The sequence below is a fragment of the Embiotoca jacksoni genome, unplaced genomic scaffold (assembly GCF_022577435.1).
Source record: "Embiotoca jacksoni isolate LCO1_2020_lvr unplaced genomic scaffold, fEmbJac1.0.p SCAF_30, whole genome shotgun sequence".
Taxonomy (NCBI): Eukaryota; Metazoa; Chordata; class Actinopteri; family Embiotocidae; genus Embiotoca; species Embiotoca jacksoni.
In genome coordinates this window covers 4,991,182-5,012,829 of record NW_027185382.1, presented here as the reverse complement: position 1 = coordinate 5,012,829, position 21,648 = coordinate 4,991,182, and the positions used below count along the sequence as shown (strand labels likewise).

General features: G+C 45.9%; 4 protein-coding genes across 5 annotated transcripts; all 4 read right to left on the bottom strand.

Annotated features, from left to right (window-relative positions):
• Positions 1-1,010: 1,010 nt before the first annotated feature.
• LOC138206993 (dynein light chain Tctex-type 1-like) lies at positions 1,011-3,058 on the bottom strand. The gene is made up of 5 exons (XM_069163952.1): positions 2,911-3,058; positions 2,598-2,639; positions 1,992-2,115; positions 1,730-1,807; positions 1,011-1,609 (listed from the first exon to the last, which is right to left on the bottom strand). Exons 1-5 carry the CDS (start codon positions 2,944-2,946, stop codon positions 1,536-1,538), a joined length of 354 nt encoding a protein of 117 aa, XP_069020053.1. The 5' UTR covers positions 2,947-3,058; the 3' UTR covers positions 1,011-1,535.
• Positions 3,059-5,352: 2,294 nt separating this feature from the next.
• On the bottom strand, positions 5,353-14,197 carry rpgrb (retinitis pigmentosa GTPase regulator b). 2 transcript variants are annotated; one of them, XM_069164119.1, is made up of 14 exons: positions 14,064-14,197; positions 13,292-13,417; positions 13,054-13,146; positions 12,341-12,403; positions 12,098-12,256; positions 11,731-11,880; positions 11,125-11,283; positions 10,548-10,703; positions 10,347-10,471; positions 10,021-10,212; positions 9,703-9,889; positions 9,325-9,425; positions 9,173-9,232; positions 5,353-8,973 (listed from the first exon to the last, which is right to left on the bottom strand). In XM_069164119.1, exons 1-14 carry the CDS (start codon positions 14,092-14,094, stop codon positions 6,988-6,990), a joined length of 3,588 nt encoding a protein of 1,195 aa, XP_069020220.1. In that variant the 5' UTR covers positions 14,095-14,197; the 3' UTR covers positions 5,353-6,987. The 2 variants fall into 2 exon arrangements, with proteins under 2 accessions (XP_069020220.1, XP_069020221.1); XM_069164120.1 differs by having other exon boundaries at positions 9,325-9,420; positions 9,752-9,889.
• A 630-nt stretch (positions 14,198-14,827) lies between these two features.
• LOC138207100 (tubulin alpha chain-like) lies at positions 14,828-17,648 on the bottom strand. The gene is made up of 4 exons (XM_069164121.1): positions 17,558-17,648; positions 16,492-16,714; positions 16,060-16,208; positions 14,828-15,974 (listed from the first exon to the last, which is right to left on the bottom strand). Exons 1-4 carry the CDS (start codon positions 17,558-17,560, stop codon positions 15,000-15,002), a joined length of 1,350 nt encoding a protein of 449 aa, XP_069020222.1. The 5' UTR covers positions 17,561-17,648; the 3' UTR covers positions 14,828-14,999.
• Positions 17,649-18,548: 900 nt separating this feature from the next.
• Positions 18,549-21,109, bottom strand: LOC138207054 (tubulin alpha-1A chain-like). The gene is made up of 4 exons (XM_069164049.1): positions 21,092-21,109; positions 20,263-20,485; positions 20,013-20,161; positions 18,549-19,929 (listed from the first exon to the last, which is right to left on the bottom strand). The coding sequence occupies exons 1-4, from the start codon at positions 21,092-21,094 to the stop codon at positions 18,949-18,951; spliced, it is 1,356 nt and encodes a 451-aa protein (XP_069020150.1). The 5' UTR covers positions 21,095-21,109; the 3' UTR covers positions 18,549-18,948.
• Positions 21,110-21,648: the final 539 nt, after the last annotated feature.

Sequence of the window (21,648 nt, the reverse complement as noted above, 5' to 3'; positions counted from 1 at the left end):
AAAAGAAAAAAAAACAGTTAATGCTAGTTTGTTTGTTGCTGTTGTTTAGTACCCTCCATTTACTCAGCCAATCATGCATTTATTTTGTGTTATTGTTGCACTTACAACCAACTGCATTAGCTTTGTTGGATAATAAGCTTGAACTTTTAGAGAAATCTGCTTAAAGCATGTTGTAACGACTGATTTGTAATTAAAAAAAAGGAACCGAAAGTAGCAGGTTTAAAACTGCCTGAGACGTATCTGTCTACGTGAGTTACCAGACTTTGTGCATCTCCCACAATACAGAACTTCATTGGGATTTTGTGTGACTTTATCAGTGAGAGGACACAGCAGCAGATTTCCACCATGGTCCTCGTCTTTTGTTGACAAAAGCAGCTTCATCCAATTCAATCTTAACATTAAGGACGCTGCAGAAGACGTTCTATCACTCTGTTCATGGATTTGAAGACATTTCTGATATTCTCGTGCATCTAAGATGAACACAGCTCTTTAACTTCAAGGTCATGCTCTTTAAATCCCACACAGAAAGCTCATAATGGCTCATTGGTTACATATGAAATGTTTTTGCACAATACAACTGGTCATTGCACGAAGGTTTCTGTTGGGGTTTCAAACAGTGACATGTTTTCTAATTTTGTATGAAACTATTTCTGGAGAGGAGCGCCAAGATTTTAGTTGTAGTGTCTCAATCCTACTAAGTATTTTATTTCACACTATTTATATACAAACTGCATATAAATATATATTTTCACATATGTATTTGAGTTATACATGTCAAACACTTTTGGAGGGCACTATGTGAGTCTGACCTTATTCTGTTGATCCTGATGCATCAGTGCTTCATTTTGCAGGAGCTATTTTTAACGAATCATTGTACAATTAGTTGAATCAGGTGGCTGCCGACATCACAAGCAGGTCTGTATAAAGAGTCACAAGATAAACATGAGATGTGGCGAGATAATCAACAGAAGAAAAAACAAGAAAAAAAACTGAGTTCTGTAAAACAAAAGTTACATTATCTTATTACTTTTATTGTGAAATTTGGGATAAATAAGTGAAAGCATGTGTTGAGTTCAATTCAATTAAAAACAAATCCGTGGGAATGTTGCCTTGATGAATTAAAAAAAAAACCCCGACTGAACACTTCAGTTTGTTCATAAATCTCTTCATGTTTATTATCCTGCAGCTCAGAGTACAAAAAGTCTCCTTCCTCTCATGATACACGTAACAAACACGAAACTCTCCTTCAACATGTTTCCAGCTGCGGCGTGCGGTCAGGCGTCATTGATAAATGCAGCTCAATGTGAAGCTATTAAAGCCCTGCAGCAGCATGAGAAGATAAATACATTAAGATGATGGCGTCACATGCAACTGAAGGCTGGAATCTGAAACAATACAGCTGAGTGAGCCTCTGCAGCTGCTCCTCAGAGGTTAAAGGTCAAGAATGGGTGGAGGTTCTGCGGCACTTGATGGCCCCCTGCTGTTCAGAGGAGCAAACTGCACTCGTCCTGTGGTGGTTGGAGTTTATTTGTGTCCTATGCGATGGCCACTGCGAACACGCTGACCACACAGTACATGGTGCGGTTTTCCCATCTCACGGTGCAGCTTCCTGCAGGACAGACAACACCGACATGAACGAAAGGTCCTTTACAAATAAAGGTTGATGGAGCCGACTACACCGGGCTGTTTCATAATTGCGCTTCATTTCCCAACACAGTACAACACTCACCATCCATGGTAGTGTCCCAGTAGCAGGAGTTAGCTGAGTGGAGGCCAGCTCCTGTTTTCTGCATCACAGCACACGTCACTGCAGATACAAAACCTACAATCATGACTTCGTCCCGTATCGTCTTCTGCTCACAGCATCACATCTCTTCACAGGTCAACAGCGTGTCGACGCAACACGTCAGAACAAACTGACTGACCTCTGCAGGTGCAAAATAGAAACGTAATGAGTGAATTTCACAGTAAAACCGGTGTCCAACACGTACCGATGTACTTGTAGGGTTTGCCCTGTTTGACCAGCTGTGTGAGGCAGCGCTCCACGATGCCGGCCGTCCATTTGTTCACCTGAGTCTGGCTGTAGTCGTCAGCGCCGACCACCTTCTCAATACACTGAGACAAACACAGAGCATCATGTGGAAGTCACCGGTGCTGTTTGACCAGAGGGGAGCGAAATCAACCACAACCACACATCCATCACAGAGCCGAAGACCGGCGGACCGAGCAGGAGCTTCAGAAAGAGTTCCTGAAGGGTTTAAATGTTTGGAAGACTTTTACTCCTGAAACTATTCAGCATCCAGCAGCACATCTTTCCAAAAGGTACTTCAGTTCAGGACAAACAAACAACAACAAAAAAAAGAAGCTTTAATTGGATCTTTTGTTATTTTATTTTTCATTGATAATTTTCTGCAATAAGCCACAAAAACCCCAAAATAATAATAATACTTATAATTCCTGTTGCAAACATGGATCTAAAAGCAGTTATTACAATTATCCTCTTCCTTAATTATGCATCGTGCAGTTTGACATTAAAAACACGAATAAGTTGTTTTTATGTGGAATAATGTAACATGTTTATAAAAGCTGTTAAATACCTCTTTGACGATGTTTTCAGCTTCTTCTGAATTAAATGAGCTCTGAAAGTGAAACAGATCATCAGATGAACACAGCTTCTCAAACACGGTACGGAGGATGAAACATGTCAAACAGGAGCTCATTCTGAATATTATAAATATCTTTATTTAACAGTTTCACACCGAAAACGCGTCAAAAAAAAAAATCAATGCTAATGCTAATGCTAATACAAATGCTAGTAATGTTAGCGAGCTCGGAGCTAATGAGCTAGCTTTGGAGCTAGCCGCTTTCTACCGCCACAAATCGAGCAATAAAGTTGATTTGGGAACAAACCTCGTTGCCGTTATGAAACTCCTCCATCCCCGTCATCTGTTGCCGGTCAAACCGCTTCGTGTCTTTGTTTACAGGACGAAAAATGAACAGACGATCTGCTCCCAGAGAAAACGGGAGGCGCCCGGGACTTCCTGCCAGCTGTCAACAGTCCCCGCCCCCCGGAAACAGCGTCACAAAGCCGGAAGAGAGGCTAGCAGCCGGAAGCTCCGTGGATACACGAACCGTACCTGTCTATATACTATATATAATATACTATATAATATATACTACATACTATTTATAATATATACTATATATAATATATAGTATATAATATATACTATATATTATATATATATTATATACTGTATATTATATACAATATACTATATACAATATATAATATATACTATATTATTATATAGTATATAATATATATATTATATACTATATACAATATACTGCACGTACAAACCCGAACCCGCGTGGCTTACCTTTATCGGGACTCGCTCTCCGTGAACCATGTTCCCTGTACTGGACCCCGAATCAGAGTTTGATCCCCCTTTGACATGTCTTAAAACAAAATCAGAAGTGATTTCTGTAAAGTCTCTGTTCTCATCACAGCAGATGGTTTTTTTTGTCAAAGCGAGGTGTCAGTCATAACACTGATTACACTTATTTACTTGTTATCAACAAGTTTTCACGTTAAAACAAAAAAAAAAGCTTAATTTTCAGCTTTATATCACTTTTTTTTTATTATTATCACAAATATCATAATATTAAAAGAGATTATCATGATTGAATATAAAACCAAAGCATTTCAAAGAAATGGAAGAAGATCACGTCAAAAAGTGCAAATGTGCTCCAGGACCATGTCACAATAAATTATCCTATTTACATCCTCACAGTTTGAAAACACACACACACACACACACACACACACACACACACACACACACACACACACACCTTGAGGCTCAGCTGCTGGAGTAAAAAATGTGCCAAACAACAACAACAACAACAACAACAACACATTGACGGTTACAAATGGGCCCAGAAACAGCGGTACTGGTCCGGCTGGAGGAGGAGCAGGCTCAGCTGGTAGTGGTTAAAACCCTCTGAGAAGGCGTGCTGGTGGCTCCAGGACAAAGGAAATACAGGAAAGGGTAAGAAGGAACGGTTGCTCCCTTTGGGAACAGATTCGTCAGGCTCATGACAGGATATCGTTTAGAAAAATAATGAACCTTTCAGAGCCACCTTCAAAGGTTTAAAGACGGACTTTCAGTTCAAAGTAGTTAACATCAGGTTCCTCGTTAAAGCTTCCTCGTTCACAGCTGCTCCTACTGATGAAAATCCAAGAAAATTCAGACAATTATTAATTATTGAATTATAAAGTTTGTGAAACAGCCCCTGGTCTCCTTCGAGCCTGTAACCACACCCCCTGCAGTGATGTCATCATGTACTGACACGCTGCAGTTCACTTCGGGTGAGAGACGTCTCAGAGGGAGGACGATCGCAGACAGAGACAGCAGTCCTCTCATTATCAGAAATCAGTTGCGTTGGTTGTGATTCAGGCCGACATGAAGGGAGTCTTGACGCTAACACGTGGAGCCGGGTGACGCTGTGCTCCACGCCGCTCTCCCGCTAACGAGCCTCTTCACTCTTTGGTCGGACGTCTGCAGAGACCGGAGCGAGTCCCCCTGAGAGTCTGGATCCTGGTTTACAGGACGCTGCAGGCTCCAGAGCGAGGCCCTCGGGCTCCAGGTCGCTGCAGGGCTCCATCGCGGTGAGTCCCGCCGGTGGCCGGGGACGGAGGCTGTCCCTGGACGGCTGCGTCCCCGCCGACGGGGCCCTCAGCGGCGGCGTGGTCCCCGTCGTCCGCCTGCTTCGACCAGGAGGAGGACAGTCGTCTGAAGAGAGACAGCTGAGAGGACAGAGGAGACACTCTCATTTCATCTCCGTGTTTAAACCTGCAGCTTTCTTACCTCATGATCATACAATTATCTGGAGTAATTCATTCATTCAAATTTCTCTGACCTTTTTGTTGGAGCCTGATTGGCTCTTGCCGTTGCCGTCTGCCGCCCCATTGGCTGGTTTGGTGTCGTCGTCTGTCTTCTCTCCAGCTGCAGCGGCGGGCTGCTCCCTGATTTCAGCTGCTGTTGATATCAGACATCATTATTCCGTCAGTGCATTCGTTGCAGCTTTTATCCGTTTTCCACTTCCTGCATTGAGAATCAAAGAGGTCACCTTTCTGCTCTCCATCAGGTGCAGATTCTTCTTTCAGCTCCTCTGGCTTCAGGGAAGATCACATGTTACATGTCAGAACCAACACGTTTAACCAGGAGGAAACCAACGTCCACATATTTATTCAGTGCTGCATATTTACAGGACTCTCAGGCTCCTCTGCTGGTTTCTCCGTTGAGGATGCTGATGCGTCAGTCTCTTCATTTTCTGCCTCTTCATCATCATCATCATCATCAGCCTTGGCCTCCTCCTCCTTCTCTTCTTCTTCCTCCTCGCCTTTGCTCCATGTCTCAGCACTTCCTTTTGTTGAATCCTGACAAAAAGATCAAGTTAAAGACGTAAAACCTGGACTTCAGATAAGGAACTGGGTTCGTCTAATTTGGGACGAGGGACTTGTTTTTGCAATATGCAGGAAGAAACCCGTTTAACCGTCAGACTATCGACTAGTGGAGGCACATCTTCATAAAAGGATTGAGGTTTAGCATAAAAAGGAAGGAAAAGGAAAGCAGACAGAAAAGGGGATGATGGGAAGGGACTGCAGCAGGGATTACAAGGACAAAGACAACAACGTGACTGGAGGAAAAAAAATGAACCAAACCTGATCCTGAAAGTGAGAAATCAGCCTGTCGGAGGGGAGGAGCTCCTCTCGGAGGGTCAGATCATCGGATAAAATAAACTGGAGCATCAGCTGCTTTGTGCAACAACAGAAAAGTTTGCACTGCAACCTTGTCTTGTTTTATCCAACATGACATGATGATTTGTTTTAACAAAAAACAGTTAACGTCAATCAAAATCCACTTTTTTTCTTCAAATCTCAGAAAGTGGCCCCAATATTTGTACCAGTGTTCATCAGAAGGACTTTGCAGTGATCGTTAAGTCACATTAAGACTGAGAGGAACTGCAAATACGACTGCAGCCACTTGTTCGGTCCCCTTTAGAGGATATAAACATGTCAGAAAGGGCACAAACAAAGATGTTGTAGCAGAAGAATAAAACAACAACGAGGACATTTTTCCCCTTTAAGCACGTTAAAAATAATTTCATATTTTAAAAACACAAAAAAACAAGTTAATGAAAAAAAACAAAGATTATTTATTTCAAACACAGAAGTGAATAAAACCAGAAACATCCCGTATAGTTAAAACCAGATAAATATGGAAACCAAAAAGGAAAAAGACGCAAACAAAATCCTTTAAAATCAAAAAGACAGATTTAAGATGTTTAGAAATAAACCGCCATCGATGGGCAGCAAAGACTGAGAGACAAAGTCTGGCTGGAAACACAAATCAGACCTGAGCGAAGCACGATGAGAGGAACAGCTGACGAACTGAGAACACGAAACGACTGAGGCGGCGTGATCAAAAACAGAGACGGGAGCAGACGCTGCTGCAGGAAATAAACAGAGCTTCCAACTCTGAAACGTTCGGGCAAACACAGCGTGACAGGAAATGTGGGAAATAGGAGGCCTGAAGATTGACAGGGGGATTAATGTCGGACATTAAAACACGGCTACAAAATGCAAAAGCAGGGAGACCGAAAGTCCAAATAAAACTCGATAAATGTGAATGAACTGCTTGGCATCATCATCTGTTTACCGCCGACGTCCAATCACATCCGTGTTTCAGAGTCCGCTCGGCCTTCAGAAACACCACACGTGGATCTTATTGTTCCACGGCTGCTGGTGTTGCAATGTTTGGAGGTTTTCTTTGCAGGTGACACGACTTCATTTTCCAGAGAAAAAAAAAGATGAAACGGGACAAAAAAAATCTCACCGAGCTAATCGATCAGTCAGTGGACATAAAAATAGATGAAACTTAATTATGTATTTTTCCATCATCACCAATCCCTGGAGTTTTACTTCAGATTGAGGTATTGTGGTAAAACGTCATCCCAAAACTCCTCTGGCTCGTCTGCAGACTGACCTTTGACCCCTGACTTTAATTTGCTTCTGGTTGAAGATTTAGCACTCGGTCGCTTGACTCCAGCAGACTTTCTCTTTTTGAACTCCTCCTCCTCCTCCTCTTCCTCTTCTTCCTCCTCCTCCTCCTCATCTTCATTATCAACCTCTTCCTCCTCCTCATCTTCATTATCAACCTCTTCCTCTTCCTCCTCAACTTCATTATCAACCTCTTCCTCTCCTTCTTCCTCCTCCTCAACTTCATTATCAACCTCTTCCTCTTCCTCCTTCTCCTCATCTTCATTATCAACCTCTTCCTCGCTGTTTTGTTCGTCTTGATCTTCTTCCTCTTCTTCTTCACCTTCACCATCCTTCTCCTCCTCTGCCTTTTCCTCCTCTGCTTCAGTCTCCTCCTCCCCCTTTTCATTCTCTTCTTCCTCACTGCTCTCCTCCTCTTCCTCCTCAGCACTAGTCTCTTTTTCTTCCTCCTCCCCCTCCTCCTCTTCCGTCTCACTCTCTACATCACTCTCTTCTCTTTCTTCCGAAGACTTTAAAGACTGACTTTCACCTTCCTCTTCCTCACCCTCTAGACTCCCCTCTTCTTCCTGGCCTTCCTCCTCTTCCTCACTTTCCGTCCTCCTGCCCTTGCTCTCTGTGTCAGGATTCGACCCTTCCCCGCTCTCTTCTTCTTCCCCTTCCTCCTCCTCCATATCTTCATCTTTGCTTTCCTTCTCTTCAGTCTCATCTTCACTTCCTGTCACCCCACTTGTTCTCTCCTCTTCCTCCTCCTCTTCCTCCTCCTCCTCCTCCTCAGTATTACCCTCATCTTCGTCGTCCTCCCTGCTTCCCTTCTCCTCTGCATCAGTTTCAGACTGATCTTCTGGTTGTAGAGTGTCACTATCTTGGTCCTCTTCTTCTTCGTCCTCTATACTGTGACTAACCTCCTCCTCTTCTTCGCTTACATCTGCACTCGTTTTCTGGCCTTCCTTCCCCTCCCCCTCCTCCCCCTCCTCCTCCTCCTCCTCCTCTTCCTGTCTGACTGCCTCATCGTCTTCGTCCTGACTCGTCCCCCCTGCGGGACTCTCAGGTGCAGGTATTATGTTGATGCTGACGTCAGATTTCTTGCTGAAATAGGACAGGGATTCCTCGCTCCGTGATTCGGTCCCGCTGTGTTTGCGGCGGCTGCTCTCTGACGGTGATGTGGAGCTGAGACGACCTCCAGTTGACATTCCTTGGATTAAAACAGCTCCCGCTGCGAGGGAGGCAGCTCCGGCGAGCCGGCTGAGACCCGACGACTTCTTCTGTCTCTCTGACTCTCCTTTGATCTCAGCCTCTTTCCTGTTCTTTTCATTCTTAGATTTTTTAGACACATCTGGCTTCTCTGTAGGTTTGCGGTTACTCTCCTCATGCACGGCGTCACTCAGGCGGAAGGCAGGTGAGTCTGTGAGACCGTGTTTACCTGGAGAGCTCAGCGCTGCACGGGAACTTTGCACGACTATAGGTCTGCTTGTAACCCTCTTGGACTGTGCTTGCTTCACAGACTCAGAGCCGACAGCTGTCTTTCTGGTTTGTGGGCTTCCTTTGGAGTATTGCAGCTTTCTGCCCACTCCGATCATTGGGTCTTTACCCTGGACGGGCCTGGGACACTGTTTGGACGCTGCCTTTCTGATGTCCCCGACATTCAGAGGTCTGTTTTTAATGGGTGTCCTCTGCAGCTCCTCCACAGCCATGATCAGACTCTCTTTGCTCCGTCTCTGCTGGCCTTCAGGGGCCCCAGACCGAGCGCTGGGGCCCCTCAGGAGCTCGGTGGGCAGCGCTCGGTGGGGAGAAGCGTTCTCGCTCTTATGAGACGGCGAGGTCGAAGAGAAGCTGCTCTGATGTGAGACTGTTCTCTCCTTTCTTGGACTCTGTTCTTTCACAGCCTTACCACTCTTACCCTTCCTCTATCCCGGCACGAGAGAGCAGAAGGAGGATGGAAAGAGGCATGCATTAGAGAGGAATAGAGACAGGCAGAAAAAAAGACAGATGATGGATGAAGACGATCAAGACTTTCTCTGAATTAATCCAGGTGGCATCTGAGGTTGTTTCTGGACACAAGGAGAACCTTACCTGAAAAATGTGAAGACATAAAGAGTGGGTTACCTTCTGGACCGGAGACAGAGTGAGCGTTTTGTCGCTTGGGTCCATCTTCATCATGTGTGTCTGTCGGGAGGGAACAGGCAGCAGATGAGATGCAGGTTTTTCTTCTCGGTGTCGGAGCAGAAACATGAAGGATCGCTTCAGCGCTCTCTCACCATGTTGAGGAAGTCGGTGGTTTCTCCGAGGCCTCTAACGCTGTCGGTATCCGTCAGGCTCTCCACAACGCTGTCTGCTTCGGCCTCGGCCTCGGCCTGCTCTGAAAACAGGACAGCATGAGTCTGCAGCGTCCACCAGCTGACAGTCAACATGTTTTTAACACGGCATGAAAAGGAAGTTCAAGAAAGTCTTAATCTAAGGAGAGAAATTCTTAAATCTGCCCACACTTGATCTGTCAGTCTTGAATGTGATAATCTAGTACTTGAAGTTTAAGTAATTTTTGTGTAGTCGACTGCCAGAAGAGGAGGAGGAGAAGCAGGAGAAGGAGGAGGATGAGGAGGAGGAGGAGGAGGAGGAGGAGGAGGAGAGGTAGGTACCCTGCTGGAGTGACCCTGTGCTCCTGTGTTGGTGAGTGCCGTTGAGCACCTTTCTGTGGGTCAGCTCAGGCGGGGGCAGTCGGGGTGGGATGGTCTGGCTGGAGACGGGCAGCGGCGGGTGGAGGAAGCCGGGCGTCATGGAGGGCAGCGTGCAGAACAAGGTGCCAAACTGGTCCGGAGACCGTTCCTAAAGGAAGGGGTGGGGTGGGGGGGGTAACAGACCGTCAGACTAGCCAATAATAATGCAGTATAAATCACTGATTGTATCAAAGGAGTCATGCATCAGTATCTGGTGGCTCCTCCGTGCAGCACACCTACCCTTTCCCTCCTGCGAACCCGGGCCGACAGGCTCCTCTGCAGGGTGGAGGAGTCGGCTGTGTCCCCCAGCAGCTCCACGTACGGTTTCTCCAGGAAATCCTCCATCACGTCGTCCTCCTCCAGAGTCACAGTGCCGCGGCCCCGGACCCTCGGCCGGGCCAACACCACCATGTGACAGCCGCCGCACGTCGCCTGGACAGAAATAAATCCAGGATTTAAAAAAATGTTACCTGTGAACCTGATTGCATTATACCTCAATATCTTTTCCAACATGTAAGTGAATGAACTGAAGTGAAAGCGTGACCGTGCGCATGTGATACACGTACTGCCTGGACGTCGTACTTGAGGAACCGCGGACACAGATTCGGTTTGAACTGGTTGGTGAAGTTTTCCTCTCCGAGCCCCAGTTTACCGTGTCTTCCGTCTCCAAACGTGTACAGCAGGCCGCCGTCTGAAACACGTCCACATGTTGTGTCACCGCAGCAGTGAGGAGACTTACAGACGCTGCTGCTGCTGATTAAACTCACCTGTGATGACGGCCGTGTGGTTTTCTCCACAGGCCACCTGACAGACCCGCCCCTTCTTGAAGTGCTCCACCAATCGCGGCAGTCGGGACTCGAAGATGAACGTCCCGTGACCGAGCTGTCCGAACTGACCGAGGCCGAAAGTGTACACGTCGTCCTCTGAAAGAGAACACAGACCGATACCTCACTTCTAGTTCTGGTTCTGGTTCTGGTTCTGGGCTGGCACCAGTGACGGCTCGCAGTCGGTTCAACTAACGGACCTTCTGATAATCTATTTGCTCTTCCACAGACTACGGACTGAGACACGTCTTTACATCACTGTTTACTTCAACCAACCATCATCAGATCAGAGTGCCGCTCCCGTCTCCTCCCTGGACCGGTTGTTTGTCTCTGTTGGAGTTTACGTCCATACTGAGGGTCTGTCTCTTAAACAAAGGACGTCCAGAACGTTTTTGTTGGTCGTGGTCGGTGACGATCATCCAGCCCCCGACGTACGGCCAGAGAGATATCTGCTAAAAAAGACGTGTGCCCGCATCTGTTTGTCTGCAGACCTGCTGTGTTTGTGGACCTCCATGTTTACCTGTCAGCACCACCGTGTGTCCTCCCCCGCAGGTCACCTGCGTCACCGCCTCCTTGATGCTCTTCACCCGCTGAGGCACTCGGTGCCCCGGCAGCTGCTCGGTACCCAGACCCAGTTTCCCGCTGTCCCGCTCCCCGAACGTGTACAGAGCTCCGTCCACTGAGGGACACGGGACAAACACAGGGACAGGAAGTGTAACCATGGTGACAGATCCGGGTGAATCTGGTGTTTACTCGTCACAATTTACCCACATTCAATCTTAATTTAATTCACCCAGAAGCTCAGACAGCTCTGTCCTTACCTGAACAACCAGAACCAACAGAACCAACAGAACCACTCAGGGTCCACTTACTGAGTTTCTTCTGGGGCTCTCATCCACACCTCATGGCCTTCATCAGGCGGGATCCAGTTTGTTTTATCGATGATTATTTGTTGGTATTATCATGTTTCATGATTTGCTACATTTCAGTTAGCTTTGTCACATGATCACAGGTAAACCGTCTCCATGGCAACTCCTGCATCTTCCTTTGAAGCCCATGGAGTTTTTACAATTTTTATAATTTTTTGGGGGACAAAAGAAATGATTTAGAATTAAAATCTGCTGACCTGTCACTAGAGCAGAGTGGTAGTATCCACAGGACACCCAGCTGACGGCTCGCCCCACGCGGACTTCCTGCGGCGTCGAGGTCTGGCTCTTCTTCCCCAGACCGATCTGACCCTCGGTGTTGTCGCCCCACATGAACAGTTTACCGCTCGCTGCAACAGGCGGCACACAAAAAAGTAGATTCATCTTTTAACTGCAACACTAAAACAACTTAATTTCCTTTCATTCTTCCTGCTGTACAGCTTTATTCTTTTATTTTATTCTACTTTAAGTTATAAAAAAAAAAAAAAAAAGCCCCTGTAATGCTCAGCTGATGAGAGACAGAAAACGATTCTACACGTCACACATGCTGCCGTGTGCGAATGTCACCTGTGAGAGCAGCGGAGGTGTTCGAACCGGCAGCGAGCATCCTGATTGGTCCGTGGGAATCGAAGAAGCCGACTCTGTGGAAGGTGGTCCTCTCCTCGCAGTCTCTGAGCCCCAGCTGGCCCTCGCTGTTCCCACCCGAGGCGTACACTTTCCCCTGAGCTGCAAACAGAGCCGGACACAAACCGGATGAGTTTCATATTTGACCGGTTGACTGAATGAATGTTCGGAGGGTCAGACGCTCACCTGTGCAGATAAGTGTGTGGTTTCTTCCACAGGCCACGAGCTGGACTTTCTCTGACTTCAGAGCTGAAATATCACAAGAAAAAAAAAAAAGAAGAAGAAAAAAAAAAAAGGGCTTTCTGAGCTTTCAACCATCCAACAAGTTCTTCATCAGAGGATGAGCACCATGAGAAAACACTCAGAAGTAGACTTGAGTTGGATTCAACCGTTCTGTGCTGTGAAACAAATCTCTGAAGTGTGTCAAGTCCACCATGAAACACAGGCAGCCTGTGGGAAACCATAAGATGTGAAAAAAGTCATTGCCGTCCTGAATTTGATGACCTGTTGTGTGACCTTTAGCAGAATTCAGTTTTCACAGCTCTGTATTCTCTGTAGTCGAAGCTTCTCTGATTAAATTCAACATATCAAACAAATACAAGCTTCCTTCAGTCTGTATGGTTTTAAATGAACTCTCTGTGTCTCTGCAGATTAAAGCGGATTATGGACCCATCCAGATTGGGATTACACTGTGAACAAATCTGCAGGTTTCCTCTACAAATGTACGGCTCCAGAAACAGTTTGGCTGAAGGAGGCGGCGCCTCCTCCTCCTCCTCCTCCTCCTCAGAAACTCCCTCTCGGCTGTGATTTAAAGAGGCTGAAGGCTGTCAGCTGTCAGTGACAACATCTCTCTCTCTCTGAACTAAAACCGTGAGGAAGACGAGGGTTTATTGACCGACCTTTGACACAAGTGGGCTTATTGACGGTGAGTTTGGAGCCGAGGCCGAGCTGGCCCCAGTTGTTGCTGCCGAACATGAAGAGTTTTCCATTTTCTGTGGAGACAGATATGAAAATATAAATTTGGATAAAAAAACAAATCAGATTTGTTCTCTGATCCAACCGTACTCTTACAGACATCACGTGTGACCTCTCAGTGACCTGCTTCTACTCATACAACATGTGAAGAGAGGCTCGTACCGGTTATTAAGGCCGTGTGCTCGTCCCCGCAACATATTTTGAGTGGGACATCATTCTTGAGCCAAAATTTACTGGGGATGTTGTCGGAAAACTTGCTCTTTCCAAAAGTGAAAACGGCGCCTGACTCTGTAAGAAGAGAAAAAAAACACAAAGACAAAAACCAGCAGTAAATTCAGTGATTTATCCAACGTGGAAACTTTGCTGCTTAATCCTCTGATTATTGATTATTAATCATTTTAAATCTTTACAAATTTAACTGGACTCCTAAAACTAATTTAACATAGTTTCATGATACAACTGTAATATTTTTTTTATTATAGATTAGTTTGTTGTTACATTTTTAAAAGCCAAATGTGACGTCTTCAAACTTAAAGTCCAAATATCCCAAAATATCTATATTTTCAGTGATATATGACAAAAATAAAGCAGAAGTGTTCAGCAAGTTTATTCAGATTTATTTTTCTGTTTGGATGGTTTCAAGTCTGAAAGTGAATCTCATGAACCGGAGGTTTTATGAGTGTCCATGCAGAGGAGCGAACAGGCTGATGAAAGCGACCAAAAACACAAAACGGAAGCATTTCTGAGAACGAAACAACCAGAACAAGTGAAGAATTATCAGGTGAACTCGGAGGTTTGTTTTCCGTTAGCCTGCAAGCTAAAGCGCAGCTAGCAGGAGCTCCGAGCGCCGCTGACGAGCCGGATGGAGGCAAACAAAGTGCCGAAAATAAAAACCCAGCGGCGGAAAAACGTGGAGAAAACGACGGTTATTTACCCGGTATCTCGTCCTCAGACTCTCCTGCCATCTCTGCCACACTTTAATCCGCTTTGCTCGCCGTTGTGGGCGTGCTGCTGTCCGTCTTAGTTTCAACAACCCGGAAGTAAACAAAACTTCTCCTAGGCTACGAGGCGGACCACGTGACCCTTAAAGGGACACGTCTGAATTCACAGGTGATGGTTTTAACAAGTATTTTTATTATATAACTGGCAGGTGAAAGTTCATATAAATAGTTTACGTCACGAAGATGCTGTTATATTGAATCAATATCCGGTTCTAACTTTTAATGATATAATTTTATGTAAATTTTGACCTCTAATTTATGTAAATCTTTTTTGTACCAATTTTCAGGAGACATTTCTTTAATTTAATTGTTAACCTAACCAAATATAGATGGTTAGAAGTGAATTTAAAATAAAGTTCCTTAACTTTATTAGGGGAAAAGAAATATGGTTCAAACCTCTTAAATCTGTTTTAGATCAAATAATGTAAATTATTACATTTCCAGATTGAAGACAACAGCTGCATGCCATCACCTGATTTATGCAGCCCTGTAACAATCGGGAGTTCAGTTCTTATATTTTGAACCTGCTGAAAATTTGGCTATGCACAGGTTTTCTTTGTCTTGCTATGGTAAACAAAGTTTAGACCATTTTACCTAGCAGACATTTAATCATGTGAAACTGTCAACCATCATCCAACTGGAGATTCCTGCATATGTTCAGTTTCACTATCTAAATAAATCAAGAGGGAAACAGAAATAATCGGTTTGTTCATTTATTAGTTTTGCACAATAAAACAAAACATGTTGCTCACTGGAATGTGCAGAATTGAAGGAACGAGGCAATACAACACATTTGTGTTCAGCTTTTATTTCAGCGATTTGCATCCTGATTGGAGCCACCGGAAGCTGCAGCCTGATGTTCCAGCGACCTAGTACTCCTCGCCTTCATCCTCTTCATTGACGCTGTCAGTTCCCACCTCTTCGTAATCCTTCTCCAGGGCGGCCATGTCCTCTCTGGCCTCTGAGAACTCTCCCTCCTCCATCCCCTCCCCGACGTACCAGTGGACGAAGGCCCTCTTGGCGTACATCAGGTCGAACTTGTGGTCCAGTCGGGCCCAGGCCTCGGCGATGGCGGTGGTGTTGCTCAACATGCACACGGCCCTCTGCACCTTGGCCAGGTCTCCTCCAGGAACCACAGTGGGAGGCTGGTAGTTGATGCCCACCTTGAAGCCTGTAGGGCACCAGTCCACAAACTGGATGGTACGCTTGGTTTTGATGGTGGCGATGGCAGAGTTGACATCTTTGGGCACCACGTCACCACGGTACAAGAGGCAGCAGGCCATGTACTTGCCGTGACGAGGGTCACATTTCACCATCTGATTGGCCGGCTCAAAGCAGGCGTTGGTGATGTCTGCCACCGATAGCTGCTCGTGATAGGCCTTCTCTGCTGAGATAACTGGGGCGTAGGTGGCCAGAGGGAAGTGGATACGAGGGTAGGGCACCAGGTTGGTCTGGAACTCCGTCAGGTCCACGTTCAAGGCTCCGTCGAAGCGCAGAGAGGCGGTGATGGAGGAGACGATCTGTCCGATCAGCCTATTGAGGTTGGTGTAGCTGGGGCGTTCGATGTCTAGGTTCCTGCGGCAGATGTCGTAGATGGCTTCATTGTCCACCATGAAGGCGCAGTCAGAGTGCTCCAGGGTGGTGTGGGTGGTCAGGATGGAGTTGTAGGGCTCCACCACGGCTGTGGACACCTGAGGAGCAGGATAAACTGCAAACTCCAGCTTGGACTTCTTGCCGTAGTCGACGGAGAGACGCTCCATCAGCAGAGAGGTGAAGCCAGAGCCGGTTCCTCCTCCAAAGGAGTGGAAGATGAGGAAGCCCTGCAGCCCTGTGCACTGGTCAGCCTGAAACATTACAGGGACGAAAATGTTAAATGTCTCACTTCGACATAGTTTCTCAATTTTTAAATATTTTGGAACTGGAGCTCACCAGTTTACGAGTCCTGTCAAGAACCAGGTCAATGATCTCCTTGCCGACTGTGTAGTGGCCACGGGCGTAGTTGTTGGCTGCGTCCTCTTTGCCAGTGATCAGCTGCTCGGGGTGGAACAGCTGTCGGTAGGTTCCTGTACGAACCTCGTCTGATGAACAGGAAAAAAAATAAAAATAAAAAACAGGCTTGTAATGTCGTTTCACTTTACACAGACATTAACCAACAGAAAACTATAAAGCTACAAACAGCTGTATTTAACTTCATTTGTGTGCTGCAGTAGCAAAAAAAAAAAAAAAAAAAAAAAAAACTGTGGGTGATTTCTCATCCAAATAAAAAAATAATAATAAAAAAAAAAAACTAACCATCTGCCATTTTGGCCCAAACAATAAAATTACAGGAGCTCCTTTATTCATGTACTGATGGAGATTTACCGATGACGGTCGGCTCCAGGTCCACAAAGACGGCTCTGGGAACATGTTTTCCAGCTCCAGTCTCGCTGAAGAAGGTGTTGAAGGAGTCGTCTCCACCTCCGATGGTCTTGCCGCTGGGCATCTGACCGTCCGGCTGGATGCCGTGCTCCAGGCAGTAGAGCTCCCAGCAGGCATTGCCCATCTGGGCACCTGCCTGGCCAACATGCATTGAAATACACTCGCGCTGCAGAAGACGAGACAAAGAGACAAAGAGACAAAGAGACAAAGATCAGTCCAGTCAATAGGTTCTTTTGAGTCACATTCAAAAATCTGTGCTTAAAATCCTTCATATTAAAACTTCTAACGGCAGCAGATCGTTTATAAAAGGAGATCTTTCAGGCGTGTTAAACTGAACTGGGATATCATGTACGCTGGGGAAAATGGCAGACTGCCCCTCCCCACTGCACAGCAGTGGAAAAAAAAAAAAAACACACCATGCAGGAGAGTTAAACCGGAAGCAGCCCCCCCCCCCCCTCCTCCCCTCCTCCCTACTGCAGCCTTTGTGTAGCATTCACGGACAGGGCGTTATCCGATGGCGCCGACCGGCTCAGACTTACAGGAAAATCTGCCCGTCTAAAATTTCAGTCCAACCACGACCAGCACACCAACACTTGGTCTGCTATAAATATTTAGATTCATATGTAAGATACGGGACGAAGGCTGAGGCCATTTATGTTGAATTTGTGCTCCCGTTTTCAATTGAAACTGCGCCATGAGTTTGGCCCGGATCCCCGTTACGTTAACCCGCCACATGCGGTACCGAATGTAGAACAGCCATGGCGCAGTTACTGCAAACGGAATAATCGCGGCTTTTAAATTACATAAAAACAATTTTAAAAAAGCATGTACACCAAGGATTATTAATGCTTCATATTTCATCGTACAAAATGTTTTCCGATTAACAAAAAAAAAAAAAAAAAAACCCTGTTCCTTTTGTTCACACAGCGACGATAACCTACGATTTAACCGCATGTTTCAAACAAAAACAAGCTCAGAAATGTTCTGCTGCTTCACTGTCATTACTCACCATTTTGAGCTGTTTTCTCCTTCTTGCCGACGTTGAAGTATCGGGTGCTGAAGGCGTACTGGAGAACGGAAGCGCAGCTCTCGGTATTTATACGGTCCCGAGGAGGCGGGGCCTAAGCGGCGGTTTGAATGTCCTGGTGGCGGGAGCGAACGTTACACGGTGCTGCGTTCATGTGCAGCCCAAAATATTCAGATAACTACAATTTCATAAAGACAATTTGAATAATCTGTCTTTTATTAGAGTCAGGTCTCTTATCCAGGTTTAGAAGTATTTGGATTCTTAAGTAGAACATTGTAAAAACAAGTCGCCTCAAAGTCCGGCATTCATTTTATTTTCGTCAAAGTACGTATGTCAGCAAAAGTTATGAATAGTAATAGTCATTGTGTAAAAAAAGGTCCTTCTTAGTGTTTTATATTTATATGTGATGTCTGTGGATTGATATTAGTGTTACTTTAATGTACACTGTGGTAGTTTTAACTACTTTGTTTTCTGTTGGCTGTTTTTAAATCTAAAATAACTTGAGACTGCATACAAAGATGGACCACATGTCTCCACTTCTTCTTACAGTGCAAATGTTAAACCAAAATATCGCGGACACTGCCATTTTACATCCATCTATCCATCTATCTATGGAGAAGCACTTAAAAGCAGCATCTCAATGAAGATATACAGTGGCTCCACTGTTTTGAGGCTCTAACTCTCACTCAAACAGGAACAACACATTCATTTATAAATTGTGACTGAGTGAAGTTATTCTCATTAAAAAGGCATAATAAACATGTTTGTGCAAAAAGACACCAGCAATACACTATCGTCTCTCATTTATTCCTCAGTAATGAAAACTGAACACCACAGTAAAATCCAGGTCTAATCCTGAGTTATTTTTATGACGTAAGACTTGAATATCCAGGACCTATCATGGAGGTGAGGTGAGTTAATGAAGCATGAGCTGTGCAGCCTGATCCAACAATGACAACCAAGTACACCAATGGAAGATTGCATCAGTTTATTGTTTCAGGACAAAGACTCATAGACTCTGGAGCTGACTGAAGAGTGAAGGGCATAATAGATTAATTTGACCAACGAATGTTCAAATGAAAGTTCCTGAAAACGTTACCTTTAAAAGTTGAGGAGAACTTCAGGAGAATTTTTTCACAAACTAGAACACAAGCAGCGACAAAAGTATTCAGCATGCGTCAAACAAAGTGCTGTAAAATGATCGGAAACCTTCTTTCACAATGCTTTTATGTGTCGTCCCGCTGTATGATGGCAAATTAGCTCATTGCCTTTAGTTGGGGTCAGAGGACACTTTGTGTAGCTGAGTTTATTTGAAGCATACTGACACCTTCAAAGAACCCAGTCAGCGGTGGTTTTGTTTGTTTAATTTGGGTTTAATATTCCTCCCCCTCTTCCTCTCCTTCATCACCGATGCTATCAGTTCCCACCTCTTCGTAATCCTTCTCCAGGGCGGCCATGTCCTCTCTGGCCTCTGAGAACTCTCCCTCCTCCATCCCCTCCCCGACGTACCAGTGGACGAAGGCCCTCTTGGCGTACATCAGGTCGAACTTGTGGTCCAGTCGGGCCCAGGCCTCGGCGATGGCGGTGGTGTTGCTCAACATGCACACGGCCCTCTGCACCTTGGCCAGGTCTCCTCCAGGAACCACAGTGGGAGGCTGGTAGTTGATGCCCACCTTGAAGCCTGTAGGGCACCAGTCCACAAACTGGATGGTACGCTTGGTTTTGATGGTGGCGATGGCAGAGTTGACATCTTTGGGCACCACGTCACCACGGTACAAGAGGCAGCAGGCCATGTACTTGCCGTGACGAGGGTCACATTTCACCATCTGATTGGCCGGCTCAAAGCAGGCGTTGGTGATCTCTGCCACCGATAGCTGCTCGTGATAGGCCTTCTCTGCTGAGATAACTGGGGCGTAGGTGGCCAGAGGGAAGTGGATACGAGGGTAGGGCACCAGGTTGGTCTGGAACTCCGTCAGGTCCACGTTCAAGGCTCCGTCGAAGCGCAGAGAGGCGGTGATGGAGGAGACGATCTGTCCGATCAGCCTATTGAGGTTGGTGTAGGTGGGGCGTTCGATGTCCAGGTTCCTGCGGCAGATGTCGTAGATGGCTTCATTGTCCACCATGAAGGCGCAGTCAGAGTGCTCCAGGGTGGTGTGGGTGGTCAGGATGGAGTTGTAGGGCTCCACCACAGCTGTGGACACCTGAGGAGCAGGATAGATGGCAAACTCCAGCTTGGACTTCTTGCCGTAGTCGACGGAGAGACGCTCCATCAGCAGAGAGGTGAAGCCAGAGCCGGTTCCCCCTCCAAAGGAGTGGAAGATGAGGAAGCCCTGCAGCCCTGTGCACTGGTCAGCCTGCAGGAAGAAAAAGAATCTTTCCTCTGAAACTGATTACGCTCTGAGCTGAAGTGAGGACGGTATCGCAGATACAAACTCACCAGTTTACGAATCCTGTCAAGAACCAGGTCGATGATCTCCTTGCCGATGGTGTAGTGACCGCGGGCGTAGTTGTTGGCTGCGTCTTCCTTTCCGGTGATCAGCTGCTCAGGATGGAAAAGCTGGCGGTAGGTTCCTGTACGGACTTCATCTGTAATTGGAAAACATTGACAGTTCAATCAAACATTTACAAATCTAATTCAGTGTTGAAAAGCACTAAATGTGTCTGGAGCCAAGAAAACATGATCTTACCGATGACGGTCGGCTCCAGGTCCACAAAGACGGCTCTGGGAACATGTTTTCCAGCTCCAGTCTCGCTGAAGAAGGTGTTGAAGGAGTCGTCTCCACCTCCGATGGTCTTGTCGCTGGGCATCTGACCGTCCGGCTGGATGCCGTGCTCCAGGCAGTAGAGCTCCCAGCATGCATTGCCTATCTGGGTTCCAGCTTGGCCAACGTGGACAGAGATACATTCACGCTGCAAGAATGAGTGGTTCAGATGTCAAGAACGACTACAACAAAATATCAGATAACTCCAAAACTAAAGAAACCAATAATGACCAGAGAAGAATAATTAACACCAGGTGTGTTCGGGGGAATTTCCCTGAGTGAGGAGCTGTTACTTGATCCTGTTCACACCTGAGCCAAGCTAGAGTGAATCAACAATTTAACAGGAAGTACAATCAAGTTCGGTTTCAGTAACATTTTAAAAATGCGTTTCTGAACGGTCAGCATGAGAAATCATCAAAACTTCAGAAAATTCAACAATGTAATGAGGGGATTAAATTGTACTACAGGATGGTGTTGTAAATCACAAATAGCTCCAAAACCCAACACACTAACACCTGTTTGTTTTTTTTGCACTAAACACAGAGTGCTCTCCCACAGTCCCCAATATTTATAGCAAAGTTTTATTTCCTTTGTCACAAATTGCCTGATCAGCTTTTTTGTCCAAACATGGTTTAACACACAACACTGTATATCAACATAAAACTACATTGTCTTTCTGAGAGTTTTTGTTTCTCATAAGTCATGTAAAGTCGTTTGTGTAAGGAAGGAAACATTAAAATAAAGAGGTCCTCACCATGTTTCTGTAGCTCGAAGCGGTCCCTGGTTCACCTGAGATGAGTGTCTGGGGAGGTTGTGTCAGGTACGAGTGCAGGAGGCTGCTTTATAGTGCAGCATCACCAGGCAACAGCCTGGCATGTTGTGGTAACTGGAGGAGTTGGAGGAGCAAACACCAGCTCCTTCGAGGAAACATGAGGAGGATGAGCACAAAAAAGGAAATCTACGGTTGTGTTTTCCTGAACAGATGTAAGGAACGACGGCTGTTGTTAAACAGATGAGTAACCTTCATCAGTGACCAGAGCAGCTGTGAAATATGACCCACACCTGCGTGCCCTCTGCTCAGTTTTCACATGTTATATTAAAGCCATGTTGGTTGCTTTGACTGTGCATCGGAGAGGAAGGGGTTCAAATCTGTTTTAGTTACTTCAGCTGGCTGTTGAAAACATTAGATTGCTGATCGATGAAACTCATGACCCTTCAGTTAAAACAGGCTGCGTGCACGAAGGAATAACTTATCTAATGAAGAGCTGTTCAAGTTAAAACTCGGTTGTGTCAACACGGCACGTTTGGGGC

Bases quoted from the DNA above. Each gene is read 5' to 3' on its own strand.
- LOC138207100 (XM_069164121.1), bottom strand. The intron at 16,209-16,491 runs GTAAATCTCCAT...CCTGTTCATCAG, and splicing joins CCTGGAGCCGACCGTCATCG to ACGAGGTTCGTACAGGAACC. The intron at 15,975-16,059 runs GTGAGCTCCAGT...GTAATGTTTCAG, and splicing joins TTGACAGGACTCGTAAACTG to GCTGACCAGTGCACAGGGCT.
- LOC138207054 (XM_069164049.1), bottom strand. The intron at 20,162-20,262 runs GTAAGATCATGT...TTCCAATTACAG, and splicing joins CCTGGAGCCGACCGTCATCG to ATGAAGTCCGTACAGGAACC. The intron at 19,930-20,012 runs GTGAGTTTGTAT...TTCTTCCTGCAG, and splicing joins TTGACAGGATTCGTAAACTG to GCTGACCAGTGCACAGGGCT.
- LOC138206993 (XM_069163952.1), bottom strand. From the start codon at position 2,946: ATGACGGGGATGGAGGAGTTTCATAACGGCAACGAG. The intron at 2,116-2,597 runs GTATTTAACAGC...TGTTTGTCTCAG, and splicing joins CTGAAAACATCGTCAAAGAG to TGTATTGAGAAGGTGGTCGG. The intron at 1,808-1,991 runs GTACGTGTTGGA...TTGTATCTGCAG, and splicing joins CAAACCCTACAAGTACATCG to TGACGTGTGCTGTGATGCAG.
- rpgrb (XM_069164119.1), bottom strand. From the start codon at position 14,094: ATGGCAGGAGAGTCTGAGGACGAGATACCGG. The intron at 13,147-13,291 runs GTACGAGCCTCT...CTGTCTCCACAG, and splicing joins GCACACGGCCTTAATAACCG to AAAATGGAAAACTCTTCATG. The intron at 11,881-12,097 runs GTGACATTCGCA...CGCCTGTTGCAG, and splicing joins CACCTCCGCTGCTCTCACAG to CGAGCGGTAAACTGTTCATG.